General features: G+C 48.6%; 2 protein-coding genes across 5 annotated transcripts in view; one reads left to right on the forward strand and one right to left on the reverse strand.

The window, feature by feature from the left end:
* Nucleotides 1-1,500: 1,500 nt before the first annotated feature.
* Tnnc1 (troponin C1, slow skeletal and cardiac type) lies at nt 1,501-4,654 on the reverse strand. Its single transcript, XM_057770389.1, has 6 exons — nt 4,541-4,654; nt 3,116-3,146; nt 2,748-2,894; nt 2,341-2,455; nt 1,798-1,934; nt 1,501-1,712 (listed from the first exon to the last, which is right to left on the reverse strand). Exons 1-6 carry the CDS (start codon nt 4,562-4,564, stop codon nt 1,681-1,683), a joined length of 486 nt encoding a protein of 161 aa, XP_057626372.1. The 5' UTR covers nt 4,565-4,654; the 3' UTR covers nt 1,501-1,680.
* A 1,458-nt stretch (nt 4,655-6,112) lies between these two features.
* Nucleotides 6,113-15,032, forward strand: part of Nisch (nischarin) — a 35,618-nt gene continuing 26,698 nt past the window's right edge. For all 4 annotated transcript variants that reach the window (XM_057769350.1, XM_057769352.1, XM_057769351.1 and 1 more), the window contains exons 1-3: nt 6,113-6,338; nt 8,320-8,403; nt 9,401-9,583. In XM_057769350.1, coding sequence (XP_057625333.1) covers nt 6,243-6,338; nt 8,320-8,403; nt 9,401-9,583 — 363 coding nt within the window. In that variant the 5' untranslated portion in view covers nt 6,113-6,242. The remainder of the gene's footprint in view (nt 6,339-8,319; nt 8,404-9,400; nt 9,584-15,032) is intronic.

Genomic DNA, 15,032 nt, shown 5'->3' on the forward strand with positions numbered 1-15,032 from the left:
GCTCAGCTTCTGTCCCAATGCTCATTTCAAGTCTTCCTGCGTGTGCCCCATAGTTGGTCCCTTGGTGCTCTGTTCCAGACCTCCTCTTCCAGGAGACATTCCAACGTGACTTTATGTTGGGCCACCACACCATTCTGCTTTCCTCATGGAATACCTTTGCCTTTTCATTTCCCACAGATGGCTAGAAATTCTGAGATTAGGAACGAGGCCTCGCTCTGATGTGCCATAGCATCTAATCTTTACATACTACAGAAAGGGTATGTGTGTGAGCTCTCTGAATGATGCCCTGCCAGGCTTCACCACCCACTGCAGCTCCTCCTCCTCTTGGACATCATCCTTGCTGGGTCACTCTGGATGTCCTCATAGGACCCCCAGTTCTCCAGTTTCCAATCCCAAAGGCAGACCTGTGGGGACCCATCTCCACTCCTTCCATTGCTCTGAAGGGACTGAGAGCTCCTGGCAGCTCTCGCCTGGCCAGAGGCATGTCTAGAATTCCAAGACTCTCTCTGGAATGTGCAGCCTGTCTGGAAAAGGCTTAGGCTGCGGCACAGGTGCAGAGGCAGGCACAATAGCAGGGCTGAGCTAGGACAGCTGCTAACATTCTGGCTGGAGCCTGGCTGTCATTATCAGCTGTCTGTCCTGAAAGCATTGCTACCAACACCTTTACTTCCTTGCAAACCCCCAGTTACCCCTCCCCAGTCACTGTTCTGGCTGCAGCTCTGACCTGGGCACCCCCACTAAGCTAGTGATATCACTAGATCTCAGGCCTTCATTTCCTGTCAGGAAGAGAGACCAGATGGGTGACTGGAGGCCAGTCTCAGAGGGCCAAAGGAACTAGACAGTAGGTCCACTTGACCAAGTCTGTCAGAGTCCTTGGCTGGCTGCAAGGTGGCTAAGCCCTATTGTAGATTTGCAAGATGACCTTGGCTCTCTGGGTCATTGGGTCCTCATCTGTAAAATGAATGATAGATTACGGAGTAAACTATATGCTCATCAGAGGCCAAGAACCAATATTCCTGGTGGGAAATATAAGGCAGTGGGAAGATAGTTAGCGCCACAAGCCTGCTGGGTCTCACGGGGATTTAGCTTTGCTCCAACCAGGATGGAGAGGCTGCTGTGCCAGGAAGCATCCAGTGCTCACTGAACTAACTGCTCCCTGAGAGGGTATCTGTTGGCTGCCATGCTGACTGACCCAGGCAGCTCACCCCCATCCCAGAGCCTGGCTAGACAGGGAAAATGGGAATGGGCAGCATTTAGTGAAGATCAGTGTCACCCGAGCTTGTTAGAACACAGATTCTGTGGCTGCCACAGGGCCCAGTCACTTGGAAGGCACAGAGCGGGCTATCACTGACCTGATGACCTCTGGCAGAAGGTGGCTTGAACAGTCAGAACACAGGTTCTGCAGCTAGCGTTACATGGATGGGGTCATCTGGAAGAAGGGAACCCTGAGAAAAGACTGTGGCCCCAGGAAAATCAGAGCAAGATACCAGCCTCTGGGGAGCAAGGATTTATTTGCACCCCCCGGGACAAGAATGGGGAGAGAGTCTGGGGGGGGGGTCAGGGGGACACCGTTAAAGGACACAACCGGGTTCAGAGTCCAGAGAACCCAGTTGCACCCGTACCACAGGATCTGTCTGGAGAGGGTGCACAGGCGTGGGCAACTCTGAACAAAGCCAGTGTCTACTCCACACCCTTCATGAATTCCAGGAACTCTGTGGAAAGAGGACCACGTGTGGGTCAGAGGTAAGGCCCGGGCAGAGGGTGGACAGCAGCAGATTGGTCCTCCCACCCACTCACCATCATAGTCAATGCGGCCATCATTGTTCTTGTCACCGTCCTTCATGAGCTCTTCAATGTCGTCTTCTGTGATGGTCTCGCCCGTAGCCTGCAGCATCATCTTCAGTTCGTCCAAGTCAATGTAGCCGTCAGCATTCCTACAGGGAGGGCAGGGGAACCTCAGAGCTCAGGAGAAGCTGGAGAAGGCAGGACCCCACCCGACAACCCCAGGAGGCAGGGCAGGGACACTGTGCAGGATGGGAGATAGACTACATGGTATCTAGCGTGGGATCTGAAACTCCTCCTTCCTTCTTTTCTTTTTTTCTTTCTTCTTTTCTTCCCCCCACCCCTCTTGTTTTGTTTCCTCAAGACAAGGTTTCTCTATGGCTCTGTGTAGCCTTGGATGTCCTGGAACTCACTCTGTAGACCAGGCTGGCCTTGAACTCAGAGATTCACCTGCCTCTGCTGTGCTGGGATTAGAGGTGTGCGCCACCACCGCCTGGCTGAGACTACCCCTTTCCACTCTCTACTTGAGTCAAGGACAGAAGCCAAGCACATTCTCACTTGTCAAACATGCGGAAGAGATCCGACAGCTCCTCCTCAGACTTCCCTTTGCTGTCATCCTTCATGCACCGAACCATCATAACAAGGAACTCATCGAAGTCCACTGTGCCGCTGCCTGTGGGTAGACAGCAGGGCCAGAGAGAGGACACAGTTAGCACCAGGCAGTGCCCTCCCACGCCAACACGATAGGGCTAGAATGTTCATTTGCCCTCTCTTCTTATTTGAGGCAGAAGCTTGCTCTATAGTCCAAGCTGGTCTGGAGCTCCCTATGTGACCCAGTCAGACTGACTTCAAACTTTCCCAGCCTTCTTGGGATTACAGGCATGAGCTACTTGCCGAGTTTCTGGGTGAGATGGTTAAGATTTGGAGGCCTGTGTGTGAAGATTGGAGTGGGTGAAGGGGCTTACCATCCTCGTCCACCTCATCAATCATCTCCTGCAGCTCCTCAGGTGTGGGGTTCTGGCCCAGCATCCTCATCACCTTGCCCAGCTCCTTGGTGCTGATACAGCCATCCTCCGCACCCAGGACAAAGATATCAAAGGCGGCCTTGAACTCTGTGTCCAACGGCAGGGTGAGGAAACAGGATCAGCAGCCAGGACACCAGAAATCCAGTCCCAGGGTCACCAGCAAACTGCCCACTTCCCTCCAAGAGTTCTTTGAAGTCACAGCAAAGAGAACCCACAGACTATGGCCTCTAATCCGGGGTTCTTTCCTGGAAAGGCATCCCCACAGCCCCTCCACCTACCCCACTGTCTCCTCAGTGGGAGACACTTACCATTCTTCTGTTCTTCTGTCAACTGCTCTACCTAGAGAGGAAAAGGCAACTCAAGACCCAGACTCAGGCCTCAGGGAAGACTGCTGGAGAGACTGACCTATTCCAGGCGGGAAGGAGGCATGCACTCCCAGGTTACAGAGGAAGTCCTCCATCGTCCTTTCATGGGTCCCAAATCCAAAGGTGACCCAGCTGATCTTCCAGAGGCTAGGCTAGAGGCCAAAGTGACTGGTGGGCACCGCTTCCAAGAGCAAGGTGTCCTGAGTAACAATACCCATTGACCATTCCATGTCCTTTAGGTCACCCTAATGAAACCTAAGCTGCATGGCCTTAGTTAGAGACAGCTGTCCCTCAGGTTGAGACAATAAAACTGATGTGAGGGTGAGGGAAGCCACCCACTGTAACCTGACCAGGGTGGCTGGCCAGTCGGCTATTTTTAGAGGACAAAGTTAAACCTGGTGATTGTTCTGGGGACTTTGGTATGCGGGGGTGGGGGGGTGGGGCAGTGTTATCTGCCCCCCTGGCCTACTGGTGCTGCCTCAGGAGCCAAAATTAGTCCCCAGCCCCGCCAGGCCTTGTATGGGCACTGGGTGGAGGGATACCCCCCCACTCCAGCTCCACGGACTCCTACAAGTTAGGCAAGGATACCGTAGGAACCAGCTGCAGTCCTTCCCAGCTCACAAGAGGGGCCGTATTTTGGGGGCTGGGGGAGAATTCCCTGCGAACAGCTGTTTGCTAGGATTTTCTTGTCCTAGCAAACAAGGTAGAGGTTATAGCAAAAGCCCCTCAGGGTCCCGCGGAGATTGCAGAGTCTTGGGGTGACGTCCTCTAGCCCTGACTCTTACCACCATCCACGTCTACCTAAAGCTCTGAGCCTGCCAGACCTTACAATAACAACAAGGCTTCAGCTTTCGTCCCCCTCCTGCCTCTCCCCAGGCCTGGATCTTGTAAGCACCTTCTCCATCCCACAATTCACACTCTGCAGCCCTCCTCACAGTTGTCTCTCATCTTCTAAGGCTTCTTCAGCCAGCTAAGGGCCTGGAGCAGGGAGGCAGAACTGAGAGAGACAAGGACTCGGAGAGACAATGAGGAAGGAACAGAGATGGAAAGACCTTGAGGAAAAGAACAAAAGACCTAAAGAACAGAAACACAGATACAGAGGGGGAGCCAAGATGGCGACAGACTGGACATTAGAAACAGAGGGGGACACTGGATGCTAGAAGTTAAGACCACACCCTCTAGCCACCCTGAGAGCCCTCTCCAGACCCGGAGACTCCTTCCTTTTCTGCACCATCCAAATGTCAGCCCCACTATTCCTTTGAGGGGCTTAGCAACGGATGTATGGGGCACCGGTCTCCCATTCTGAGCTGAGTGAACCCCCAATTGGTCTACCCACCCCAACCCTTTTCAGACTCATCTCGCACTCACCGCAGCTTTGTAGATGTCATCCATGCTGAAGGCAGTTCACAGGACAGGCTACTGGGGTTGCCAGCCTGCCAGCCCTCAGCCTGGGCTTAAATAGCCCTGCCTCCCTCCACCTCCTGCTGCATTCCCAGCCCAGCCCACCACTGCCTGTAATATCCTCCACCCCCTCCCCTGGTCCCTGTAATCTCAGGCTGGCCAGAGTCCCTGCATCCTCTGCCTGGGCCAGGATCTGTGAAGGACCGCAAGGACCAGGGCTCTGGCCATCTGTTCCACAGTGAATTCTCAAGAAAAAAACCTAACTTATTATGTTTATTTGTGTGTGCATGGAGGTCAGAGGATATCTTGTAGGAGGCATCCATTTCTCTCTACTATCTAGATACCCAGGACTGAATGAACTCAAGTCTCAGGCTTGACAGCAAGCACCTAAAATGGTGTGTGTGTGTGTGTGTGTGTGTGTGTGTGTGTTTGTGTGTGTACATGCCAGCTCAACCGCCCCAGGAAAAGTTTCCTGGATGAATGAAAATGTGGAATCCAGGCCCAGATAGGAAATTAGAAGTAGTGGGCTCCAGGTCAGTCAGGACCTTAAGAACAGTTCAGTCTTCTACACAATCAGAGAAGTGGGTGGTAACACCCTCATTTTCCAGATAAGGAAGCAAGAAGCTTTCAAGTGGACAGTGACTGGCCTCAGATCAGGCTGACTAGAAAACCCCACCGTATTTACAGCTCTCGGGAGTGGGTACATGTACCAGAGACTGGCAGTGTAAGCCCTGCCTAGAAAAGCCTACGTGAGGTTCAGAGCATAACATGAACCTGGTAGGGGAGAGTCAGCCAGATCTGCTATGTCCCACCTTCTGTCCAGTATTCACTTTGGGCTTCAGGCTGGTGTGCTCTGTGATTCAACAAGTATTCCTAAAGAACCCCATCGCTATCAGGACTCTCTTTCCTCTTCCTCTAGTTGGGTCACCGCTTCTCCGGCTCCGTCTTCCCCTTGGCTAGTGAGGTTTTCTCATTCAACCACTGAAGCTTTGTGTTCAGGGCCAGTCTGTGTTCCCCTCAATTTGAGCTCTTACAGGATGTCATGTGGGGAGCACAGATCCCTCCCCCGCAACACCTGCACCTCTGCTTCATATACATTCCCTCTGAGCGCACCAGTTTGCAGCCTAGCACACAACGGGGATGTGCTGAGCAATGCAAAATTACCACATTCAATTCTCCATCACTACATGAAGCAACAGACCCCGAGTATCAGAAAGTCACTCTGGTCCTTGCTCCAGCTCTAAGTTCAGTTCTTATCGTCTTCATCTTGCTCTTGCTACACAGGGAATGAGCCTAAAACAGCCAGGAGAGACCTTATTAATGTTCCCTCTGGAAACGTAGGCCGGGTGAAGCAGACTGACTTCAGGGAGTTCAAAAGGCCCCTGGCCTCTGTTGCTGAGGGCGCAACGGATAATAACCACAACCGCCAGAGAAGAAGCTACACAGGTATAGAAAAGGCCACTGGACAAGGGGGCTACGCATGCGTGCCACTGGCCGGCCCGTCAATCACGGGCGAGGGGCGGGGCGAGGGCGCGAGGAGGCAGTGGGGCCAAGATGGCGGCGCGGGAGCGGGCGGGGGGCGGCGGGGGCCGGGGGCCGGCGGGACGCTGACCCCGCCCCCTGCTGCTGCCAGTCTGCGCCGGGCGTCGGCAGCGACGGAGCCCGCAACATGGCGGCGGCGGCGCTCAGCTTCGGGCCCGAGCGGGAGGCCGAGCCGGCCAAGGAGGCGCGCGTCGTGGGTTCCGAGCTCGTGGACACGTACACGGTGTGCTGGGGGACGCGGGCACCCAAAGCATGCATAGCGCCTGGAACCCGGAGTCCAAGTCGGGGGCTCGAGGAGGGGGTCAGGGTCGCACGTCCGTGAGAGGAGGAAGGGTCTGCGGTAACGACGAGGGAGCCCTAAAAATGGGGTGTTGAGGGGAAGGGGCTGGGTCGCATAGGTCCCGGAGGAGGTTCTAGGGCGGGGCGCGTGGAGGGGGTTGTGGGGGGAAGGAGCCATGCTGGAGGAATCCGAGGCTAAAGGAGGACCTGGGGAGGAAGGGGTGTGCAGATGAGATGGAGTCCCTCTAGATCCTCCAGGCAAGGAGGGATGCTAGCCTAAGACATCTTGATTAGGGGAGTCTGGAAGAAAGGGGACTCGAGAGGGGTGGTCTCATAGATGGAACCGGAGGAAAGGGCCAGGATCTTCGGGCGGTGAAGGAGAGGGGGCGGATCTTGATCTGCACCCCCACCCCCACCCAAGCCTGTCGCAGACCAGATCAGCCCTGCGAAGTGAGGAAGGGGTATGGGAAAATGGGCCCTGGGAGTCTGGGGGGAAAGAATTGGACCCTAGTGGTTGGGAAAGGAGAAGTTACCTCAGGGCTGAAGTACAGGACCTACAAACCATAGGGGACTTCATGGCTTAGGGAAGAGAGACAGTGAGCGTCTTTTACATATCCTTGTAGGCTACAAGGGAGGCCCGACAGAAAAGGAAAGTAGTTTTGGTGATGATGTTAGAAGCCCTCTTCGTCTGGATAGGTTTGGATGCCAGGCTGCCAGATGAAAACTCGTTCTGTTGTGGGGGCTCATAAAGCATCTCCCCGTCTCCTTGTCCTTTGTTCCCAGGAGGGTGGACAGTGGTAAGGGCCTTGGCCCTGCCTATGCCTCACCCTATTGGTTCCCATGCTAATACCGCATCCTGAGGGCTATTCCTCTAGCTCTTTTTTCCCCAGCAAGGAAGGGTCTGTGGAATGCTGGCTGGTGGCTCCTTCTGGAGCAACAGGCTGGTGTTGGAGAAATGGCTGCCTCTGGGGGTCAGAGGAATCAGCCGACTTGACTGATCCCATTCGCCCTTCCCTGCTACGCAGGCAGAGGTGGGAAGCTAGGACCATGGAGCTTGCTCCTCTAGTTAAGGGATGAGGTCACTCAGCTATGACTAGCTGCATTCAGTAGAGGTTCATTCCCCCCAAAAGCTCTTCCTTTTCGGGGCTTTGTCCTTCCTCTAAGTGACAGGGAGCAAGGTGGTGTTCATCATTTGTCCCTGGGTGTGCTGCGTTGGATGTTATTAACATACCTGTCTTTTGTGTGGCGTTGGGGCCTGCACAGTCATTTCATACTTACTGCTTGACTTGATCCTTAAGCCTACCAGGTTTTAATATGGAGGAATTGAGGCCCAGAGAGAATTTAGGCTCCCAGTCACTTACATAAGCTGCACATAAGCCACACCCAGGAAATGGGATAGCCAGATTTTTGAACCCAGGTTTTCTTAACCACCAAAACCGTATTGTCTTCTGATTGGACCACTGCTGCCCCTGGGAGCATGGTGGTGCCTCCAGCTCCTGGTTCAGCAGCCGAATTCAAAACCACAGCCAGAGGGAAATGTTGGCCGAAGACCTGCTTCTAGGATGGAGTCAGGGTACCTGGAAAGGTGCATAGCAGAGACACCGGCCCTGCCAAACCCAGCTCTGCTCTGTGTCCCTTACAAGGGACAGCCTGCCTACCACTCAGGTTGAGGCAGGATGTAAACCAGTGTTTGAACCAGTCCTATTTCCATTCCTTGCTGATAATCGAAGCACAGCTTGACTCCAAACCTCACAGGGCTGTGGTGGAGGCTAGGAAGTCTGGGCCACCACTGCTCAGTAGGGGTCAGGTGCACACTGGATGTACAAGGAGCCTGACTCTGGGTTTTTGGGGAGTGGGGTCTGAATACTTTGCAGCTGTTGTGGGGGCAGGGTTCCCTAGTCACAAGGAATCTTTTTTCCCTTTAGGTTTATATCATACAGGTTACTGACGGCAACCATGAGTGGACAGTCAAGCACCGCTATAGTGACTTCCATGACCTGCATGAAAAGGTGATCTTAAGAGCTGGGAACCTGTATCTCGGGCCTAGGGGCTTGACGACCAAGTCTCCATTGTGCTACCCACTAGTTTTAGGGTGAAACTGCCTCCACATCTATTGTTTGCTAATCTTTAAAGATTTTATTTATCACTGGTCATAGTGGTGCATGCCTTTAATTCTAGCACTTGAGAGGCAGAGGCAGGAGGATCTCTGTGAGTTTGAGGACAGCCAGGGCTGTTACACAGAGAAACCCTGTCTTGAAATAATAATTTAAAAAATTTAAGTATATATATAATTTATGTATTTATTTTAGGTAGGAGAGGGTGCACACATGCCACAGCGCATGTGTGGAGGTCAGAGGGTAGCCTGTGAGCAGTCATTCTCCTTCTGCCACATCGACCTCAAGGCTTGAACTCAGCTCATCAGATTCAACAGCAAGCGCATTCAGCAGATGAGCCCTCTCTCTCATGGGCTTTATAGCAGACCAGTTCTTAATACATCGGACGAAAGAACTGGTTGGGCCTAGGAGTCCAACTCTAGCATGAGACTGTCTAGATTAGTATGTTTCAATTTTGATTTTAAAATTGCTGAACTCCTGAGGAGAGCATAGGCTTGAACTTGTTTCACAAAATATATTTTTTACTCTTTGATAACAGATTGAGATTATATTTTTCCTTTGCTCTTAGACAGAGCTGCTTTTCTGAGGGATTTTTTACAATGAGACTGAAATACAACACAGACTCCTTTGGTTTTTGAACTTCAGGGGGCCATAAGCACTACTTTTCCCAGTGTCCCCAAAGACCAAAGATGGACTTTCTCACTTGGAATTGTATTGGTATTTCCAGTACCACTTGGATTGGAAGAGGCCACATTCCAGGTGCCCCAGCTGGGAGCACTCACCCTGGCACTGCTGCCAAGAGTGGTTGTAGAAGATACGGTCCTTGCAGCCCGGGGCTTCATCCATACAGAGCTACTTGGTCTGTGGTTGATGTGCTTGTGTTTTCTTGCAGCTTGTTGCAGAGAAGAAAATTGACAGAACTCTCCTTCCACCCAAAAAGATAATTGGAAAGAACTCACGGAGCTTGGTAGAGAAGCGGGAGAAGGACCTGGAGGTGTACCTCCAGACCCTCCTAGCCACGTTCCCTGATGTGGCTCCCAGAGTTCTGGCCCACTTCTTGCATTTCCACTTCTATGTAAGTTCCCTTTGGGTTCTCAACTTTGAGGAGAAACAGACTGGACCCTGGCTCTAGGTTAGAACGTAGAAGAGCAGAGTCAGGTAGAGCAGGTCATGTTTGTGGGTGGGTTTGTGTAAATCAGACTGACCACTTATTTTCTTCTACTACAAGGCATTTTGTTTTGCAAAAACATCTCTTGATTTTTAAGGTAGATTTTCCTCCTAATGGGTGAGGATGGACAATGGTCTAGATACACTGTTGGAGTTGGACTGCGGCTCAGCACCAGTGAGGGAATTAGTCATTCTTCTTGGATTTTAAGGTTATTTTATCTTTAGTGTTTTACATTTGGGTGGGGTGTGTACATGTCAGTGTAAGCACCGTGTAAACCAGAGAGGATGTTGGGTCCCTTGGAGCTCGAGTTACAGGAGGTTGTGAGTCACCCAGGGAAATGAATCTGGGTCCTCTGTACGTGCAGTTTGCTCTTTTAACTGCTGAACCATCCTTCCAGCCTGGAATTAGTTATCTTTAAGTAATGAATGCCATCATAGCCCAGGGTTGACGGCTCCACTGCTGGCTTCATGGAGCAGCTCTACTCTCCTCTGCATAGACCATGAAATGCTGCCGCTGACAGAGTAAGTCCTGCTGAGCAGAGGGTTCATCAGTATGTGGCTGCCCAGAACTGTATAGCAAGACTGTGTCTCAAGAACAATAAAAAGTAAAAAATAATTAACTTGTCAGACCTTAAGAAGGGTAGTCTAGCAGTGTGAAGCCAAAATATCAAAAGCCAGGAGCAGTTCACTTCTGAGAATTTATTCTAAGGAAAGCTAAGGCAACTGTAAAAGGGTATGTGAATAAAGGTAGTTATTGCAAGATTTGGAGCAAGATATGGAAGACAACACAAAGAATGGTGGAAAGAAGTTTCTTAAAAAAAAAAAAAAAAAAATCAAGCCACACCAGGTATGATGGCACACACCTGCAGTTCAGCACTTTCCAGACTGTAGGTCTTGAAAATTCTCCATGGTGACACAGGCCTTTATCCCAGCAGCTAGAAGCAGGCAAATCTCTTGAGTTTGAATTACCAGGGCTACATGATGAAACTCCTGTCCCCAAACAGACAAACAAAACAAATAAAAATGGTCAGCCTTACAACTGGACCTTATATTGCTGGTGTAGCTGTGGACCTTCTGCCCTAGAAAATGCATGTATGAGAGGAACAAATCCTTGCTATTCAAGCACACGCCTTTAATCCCAGCACTTGGGAGGCAGCAGCAGGTGGATCTTTGTGAGTTCAAGGCCAGCCTGGTCTACACAGCAAGCTTCAAGCCAGCCAAGGCTACATAGTGAGAGTCTGTCTCAACACCCCTCCTCGCTAAACTCGCCCCCCCACACACACCAAAACAACCCAGTATATAGATTAGGGTTCTAGTTTTATAAGAGAAAGGATCACATTGATGTAGTTGTCTGTGAAGAACTGTGTGGGATAGTCTCTTTGAGAGGTTTTCTGATAACATATATCTACTTTTTAATTCTTTTTCCCTTAAATGATGAGGATGGCCTTGGCTTATAGGAAGTACCTTCTTTAAAACAAATCTTTCTTCTGAAACAACAGAGTAAGACTCCTGAATCTTTTTTTGGAATACTAAATAGAGCCTGGAGATTTGGAGTTTGGTGATGTCACAAGCTGAAGGGACCAGTTAGAATGTGTCTGTATACCATCTCCTGTTGTGAATGTCTTTTTACATTTCCTTGAGTAAGAAAAATTCTCATTCCCTATGTGTCTGTCAGATAAACTTCATAAAACTTCCATTTTCTGCTGAAGAATGAAACCCGATAAACATCTCTTTGAAAGTATAATTTGTTGCTTAAGACTGTCTTTGGGGAGTTTTTCCTAGCTACTGCAGGTTTGCCCAACTCTGAGCCATGAAAGGCCTAGAATACTCTTTTTAGTTAGACTTACCTGCCATAGGTCTGGGGCAAGCCTAACTCTGTGGTTCTGGTTTGAAGCATGACCTCAGAACTTTTCAGACATATTTGGCATTATTGACATAAAATATATGCATAGGTTAAATAAATGTGAGAATTTTAAAAGTAATTAACTTGTCTTTAGATTAAGATGGGTTTCTCAGCCATGGTGAGGGACACTACTTAGCAGCATCTCTGGCCTCTATCCAGTCTGACTAGCACTGCCCTTCCCAGTCCCATTCACTCCAATTCTGTTTTCTAGAGGAGACAATGCCCATCTTCTCATGGTGGGAAAGGGGTAAAACGACCCAGCTGAGACCCTCTGGACTAGGTCTTCCTTTCAGTTTAATTTTGAACCAACACAGTCTTAAGAGCACTGTCAATTTTTTTCTGCAGGCAGGAGCTCTCCAGGGAATCTTTGTCTTAGCCAGTATCTACCTAGGGATTGTTGCAGATACATCTGTCCTGCGTGCTGACATTGGATGAAGTGGGGGTACCCAGGGAATCCTACTTGGTTATGGTTTGGACTACTTACATTTTATTTTGTTGAGTTGAGACAGGCTTTGACTAAATAGACAGAGTTGGCATAAGATTTTCCCCGCAGCCTACGGTGACCTTGAACTTGCAGTTATACTCCTCCCTGCTCTTCCTCCTGAGTACTGCAATTACAGCAGATACCCACACACCTGGTTTTGTTGTGGTTGTTGCTGTTCTTTTCTGTTTGGGGAGAAATACTTTTAGATTGAGATATAGCTCACTCACTATAAAGTTCACTGTAAGTATATCATTCAGTAGTTTTCAGCCGATGCACAAAGGTGTGAAGTGAGCACTGCTGCAGGTCATCACCCACAACCCAGCCCTGTGTTTAGGGCAGTCACTGCCTGTTCCCTCCTTTCCCCAGCCCTCAGCACTCAGGGCCTTGCTTTCTGTCTTTTTGAGTTTGCTTGTTCTCAATGTTTTGCATAAGTGGTTCATATAACATATAGCAATTTCATTTATTTCTCGGATCCGTTCATGTAGCATTAATCTTTTAGTCCTTTTATGACTAAAATATTCTTTGGATGTACATTCAGAAATCCCTTTCTAATCTGATTTTGAATTCCGTGGTGTGAAAATGTTAAATGGAAAACTCCAGAAGTAAACAGTCCGTGAGTTTTAGACGTACCATTCTGAGTAGAGTGGAGAGCTCTTTCACAGGATCAGCTTTGTCTGGCGAATCACACTGTACATACATCACTTAGTAGGCCACCATCTCAGTTGTCAGAGCGAGTGTCACAGTACTAGGTCCAGGTAATAAATAGCCCAAAGCACCTGAGTCATGATGCTGCAATTCAGGTATGCCAGAATGTAGCCATGAAGTGCTTCCTGTAAGTGGAAAGGTAAAAGTAGAAGATACCTTGAGAGACCATATTACATAATTTTTATTACAACATTTTTGTTTGTTTGTTTGTTTGTTTTTCGAGACAGGGTTTCTCTGTAGCTTTGGAGCCTGTCCTGGAACTCACTCTGTAGACCAGGCTGGCCTCGAACTCAACAACATATTATTTTAGTAATTTTAGAGTATTAATGTTTGGCTCTGCCTTCTCTTAGATTAGACTTTATCATGAGTATGCATCTGTAGGAAAGAGTGGTATGTGAACTGTATGGTTTAGGGCATCCGTGGGTTTTAGAGTGTGCCCTCCATGACTAAGGAGGGACTGCCATACCATCTTGTGTTTATCCTTCATCCCTGTATCTAAGACAATGAACACATTGTAAGGGCTCCAAAAGACAGCTAAAGCCAAGCCCCATGCTGAGCCCTACCTGTGTTTTTTCCTATATGTGCTTGTACAGATCCATTGTTATTTCTGGTCAGAGTACTTATGTGTTCTAACCATAACCTTTTCAGTTGAAGTATCACAGCAAATCTAGTAGGATTTTCTTCACAATTTCCTGGATAGAAGAATCATTTTTACTGTGATCTTAGCTAATTTATTTTCCTATCAAATGAGAAACTTTATCTTTTCTCTTCAAGACTTGTCTTGGGCATATCGGAATCCCTGCATCTCTACTCCCTCATGTTCAGACTGTTCTGTTTCAATACTATAGTAGCCAAGATGGCTGCTAATGACTAGCAGTCTACTAAGTGCTGAGTGTATTCTATAGATGTGCTGAACAGAGGAACAACTCGTGCTCCAGGTAGGACAGAGTGGGCTGGTTGGAGAGTTCATGATACTCAGAATGGTGTGCAATTTAAAACTTAGGAATCATTTACTTCTAGTATTTTCCATTTAACAACTTTGGACTGTAGTTGATCATGAATACCACAGAAAATGAAATTGGATAAACGGAACTGGGGGAGACTGCTGCAGGTTTTATGTACGTTTGTGGTATACCCAGAAGAGGAAGGTGAGTTATATAATAACTTGGCTTTTTAAGGAACCACCAGATTCTTTTCCATTCTTAGTCACAATGCATATGTTCCATTTCCCCACATCCTAACCCCCCTTTGCACCTGTCTTTGTTTTATCTAGATGTCATAGTAGGTGTGAAGTAGTTCCATTGTGGTTTTCGCTTGCAGTTGCGCCATGATTAATGATGCTGAGATTTTTTTTTTTTTTTAAATATGCCTATTAGGCATTTATATCTTTGGAGAAATGGATTTAGATCCCTTGTCTGTGTAACATTAGGTCTTTCTTTTTTACAATTTTTTGTTGTTGTTGTTGTTTGTTTTGTTTTTTTGAGACAGGGTTTCTCTGTATAGCTTTGGAGCGTCTCCTGGAACTCGCTTTGTAGACCAGGCTGGCCTCGAACTTAGAGAGATCCTCCTGCTTCTGCCTCCAAAGTACTGGGATTAAAGGCATGTGCCACCACTGCCAGGCTTATAATTTATTTTTATTTTGTGTGCATTGTTATTTTGCCTGCATGTATGTCTGTATGAGGGTGTCAGAAGCCCTAGAACTGGAGTTACAGACAGGTTAGAGCTGCCATGTGGGTGCTGGGAATTAAACCAGGTCTTCTGGAAGAGCAGCCAGTCCTAGTAACTGCTGAGCATGGTCCCTTTCTTTTTCTTTTTTTTTTTTTTAATTTTAATTTCTTTTTGTTGAGTTGTAAGAGTTCTTTATATATTCTGGATGCTAAACCCTTATCAGAACTGTGATATACAAATAACTTATGTTCTATAAAGGTTTTTTATTTTGTTTTTAATTTTTTAGTATATTCCACAAAGGTCATTTTTTGTTTTGTTTTGGTTTGGTTTTTGGTTTTTCAAAACAGGGTTTCTCTGTAACCCTGGCTGTCCTGAAACTCTATCTGTAGACCAGGCTGGCCTCAAACTCACAGAGATTCCCTGACTCTGCCTCCTGAGTGCTGGGATTAAAGGCATGTGCCACCACCATCCGGCTTGTTTTGTTTTTAACCCTTTACTTTTTACTTTCTTTTTTTTCCTTCCTCCCTTTTTTTCTTCCTTTGTCTCTCTTTCGTGTGTGTGCTACAGATCAGACTTCGGGCCTTTTATATCCTAAAC

Source organism: Chionomys nivalis, chromosome 5, assembly GCF_950005125.1.
Source record: "Chionomys nivalis chromosome 5, mChiNiv1.1, whole genome shotgun sequence".
Classification (NCBI taxonomy): Eukaryota; Metazoa; Chordata; class Mammalia; order Rodentia; family Cricetidae; genus Chionomys; species Chionomys nivalis.

What these genes read in the sequence shown, in the direction of transcription:
- Tnnc1 (XM_057770389.1), bottom strand. Translation starts at nt 4,564, where the DNA reads ATGGATGACATCTACAAAGCTGCG. An exon ending in ATGACATCTACAAAGCTGCG is followed by an intron (nt 3,147 to 4,540) that starts GTGAGTGCGAGA and finishes TTTCCTCTCTAG; the next exon opens with GTAGAGCAGTTGACAGAAGA. An exon ending in TGATGAGGTGGACGAGGATG is followed by an intron (nt 2,456 to 2,747) that starts GTAAGCCCCTTC and finishes GTCTACCCACAG; the next exon opens with GCAGCGGCACAGTGGACTTC.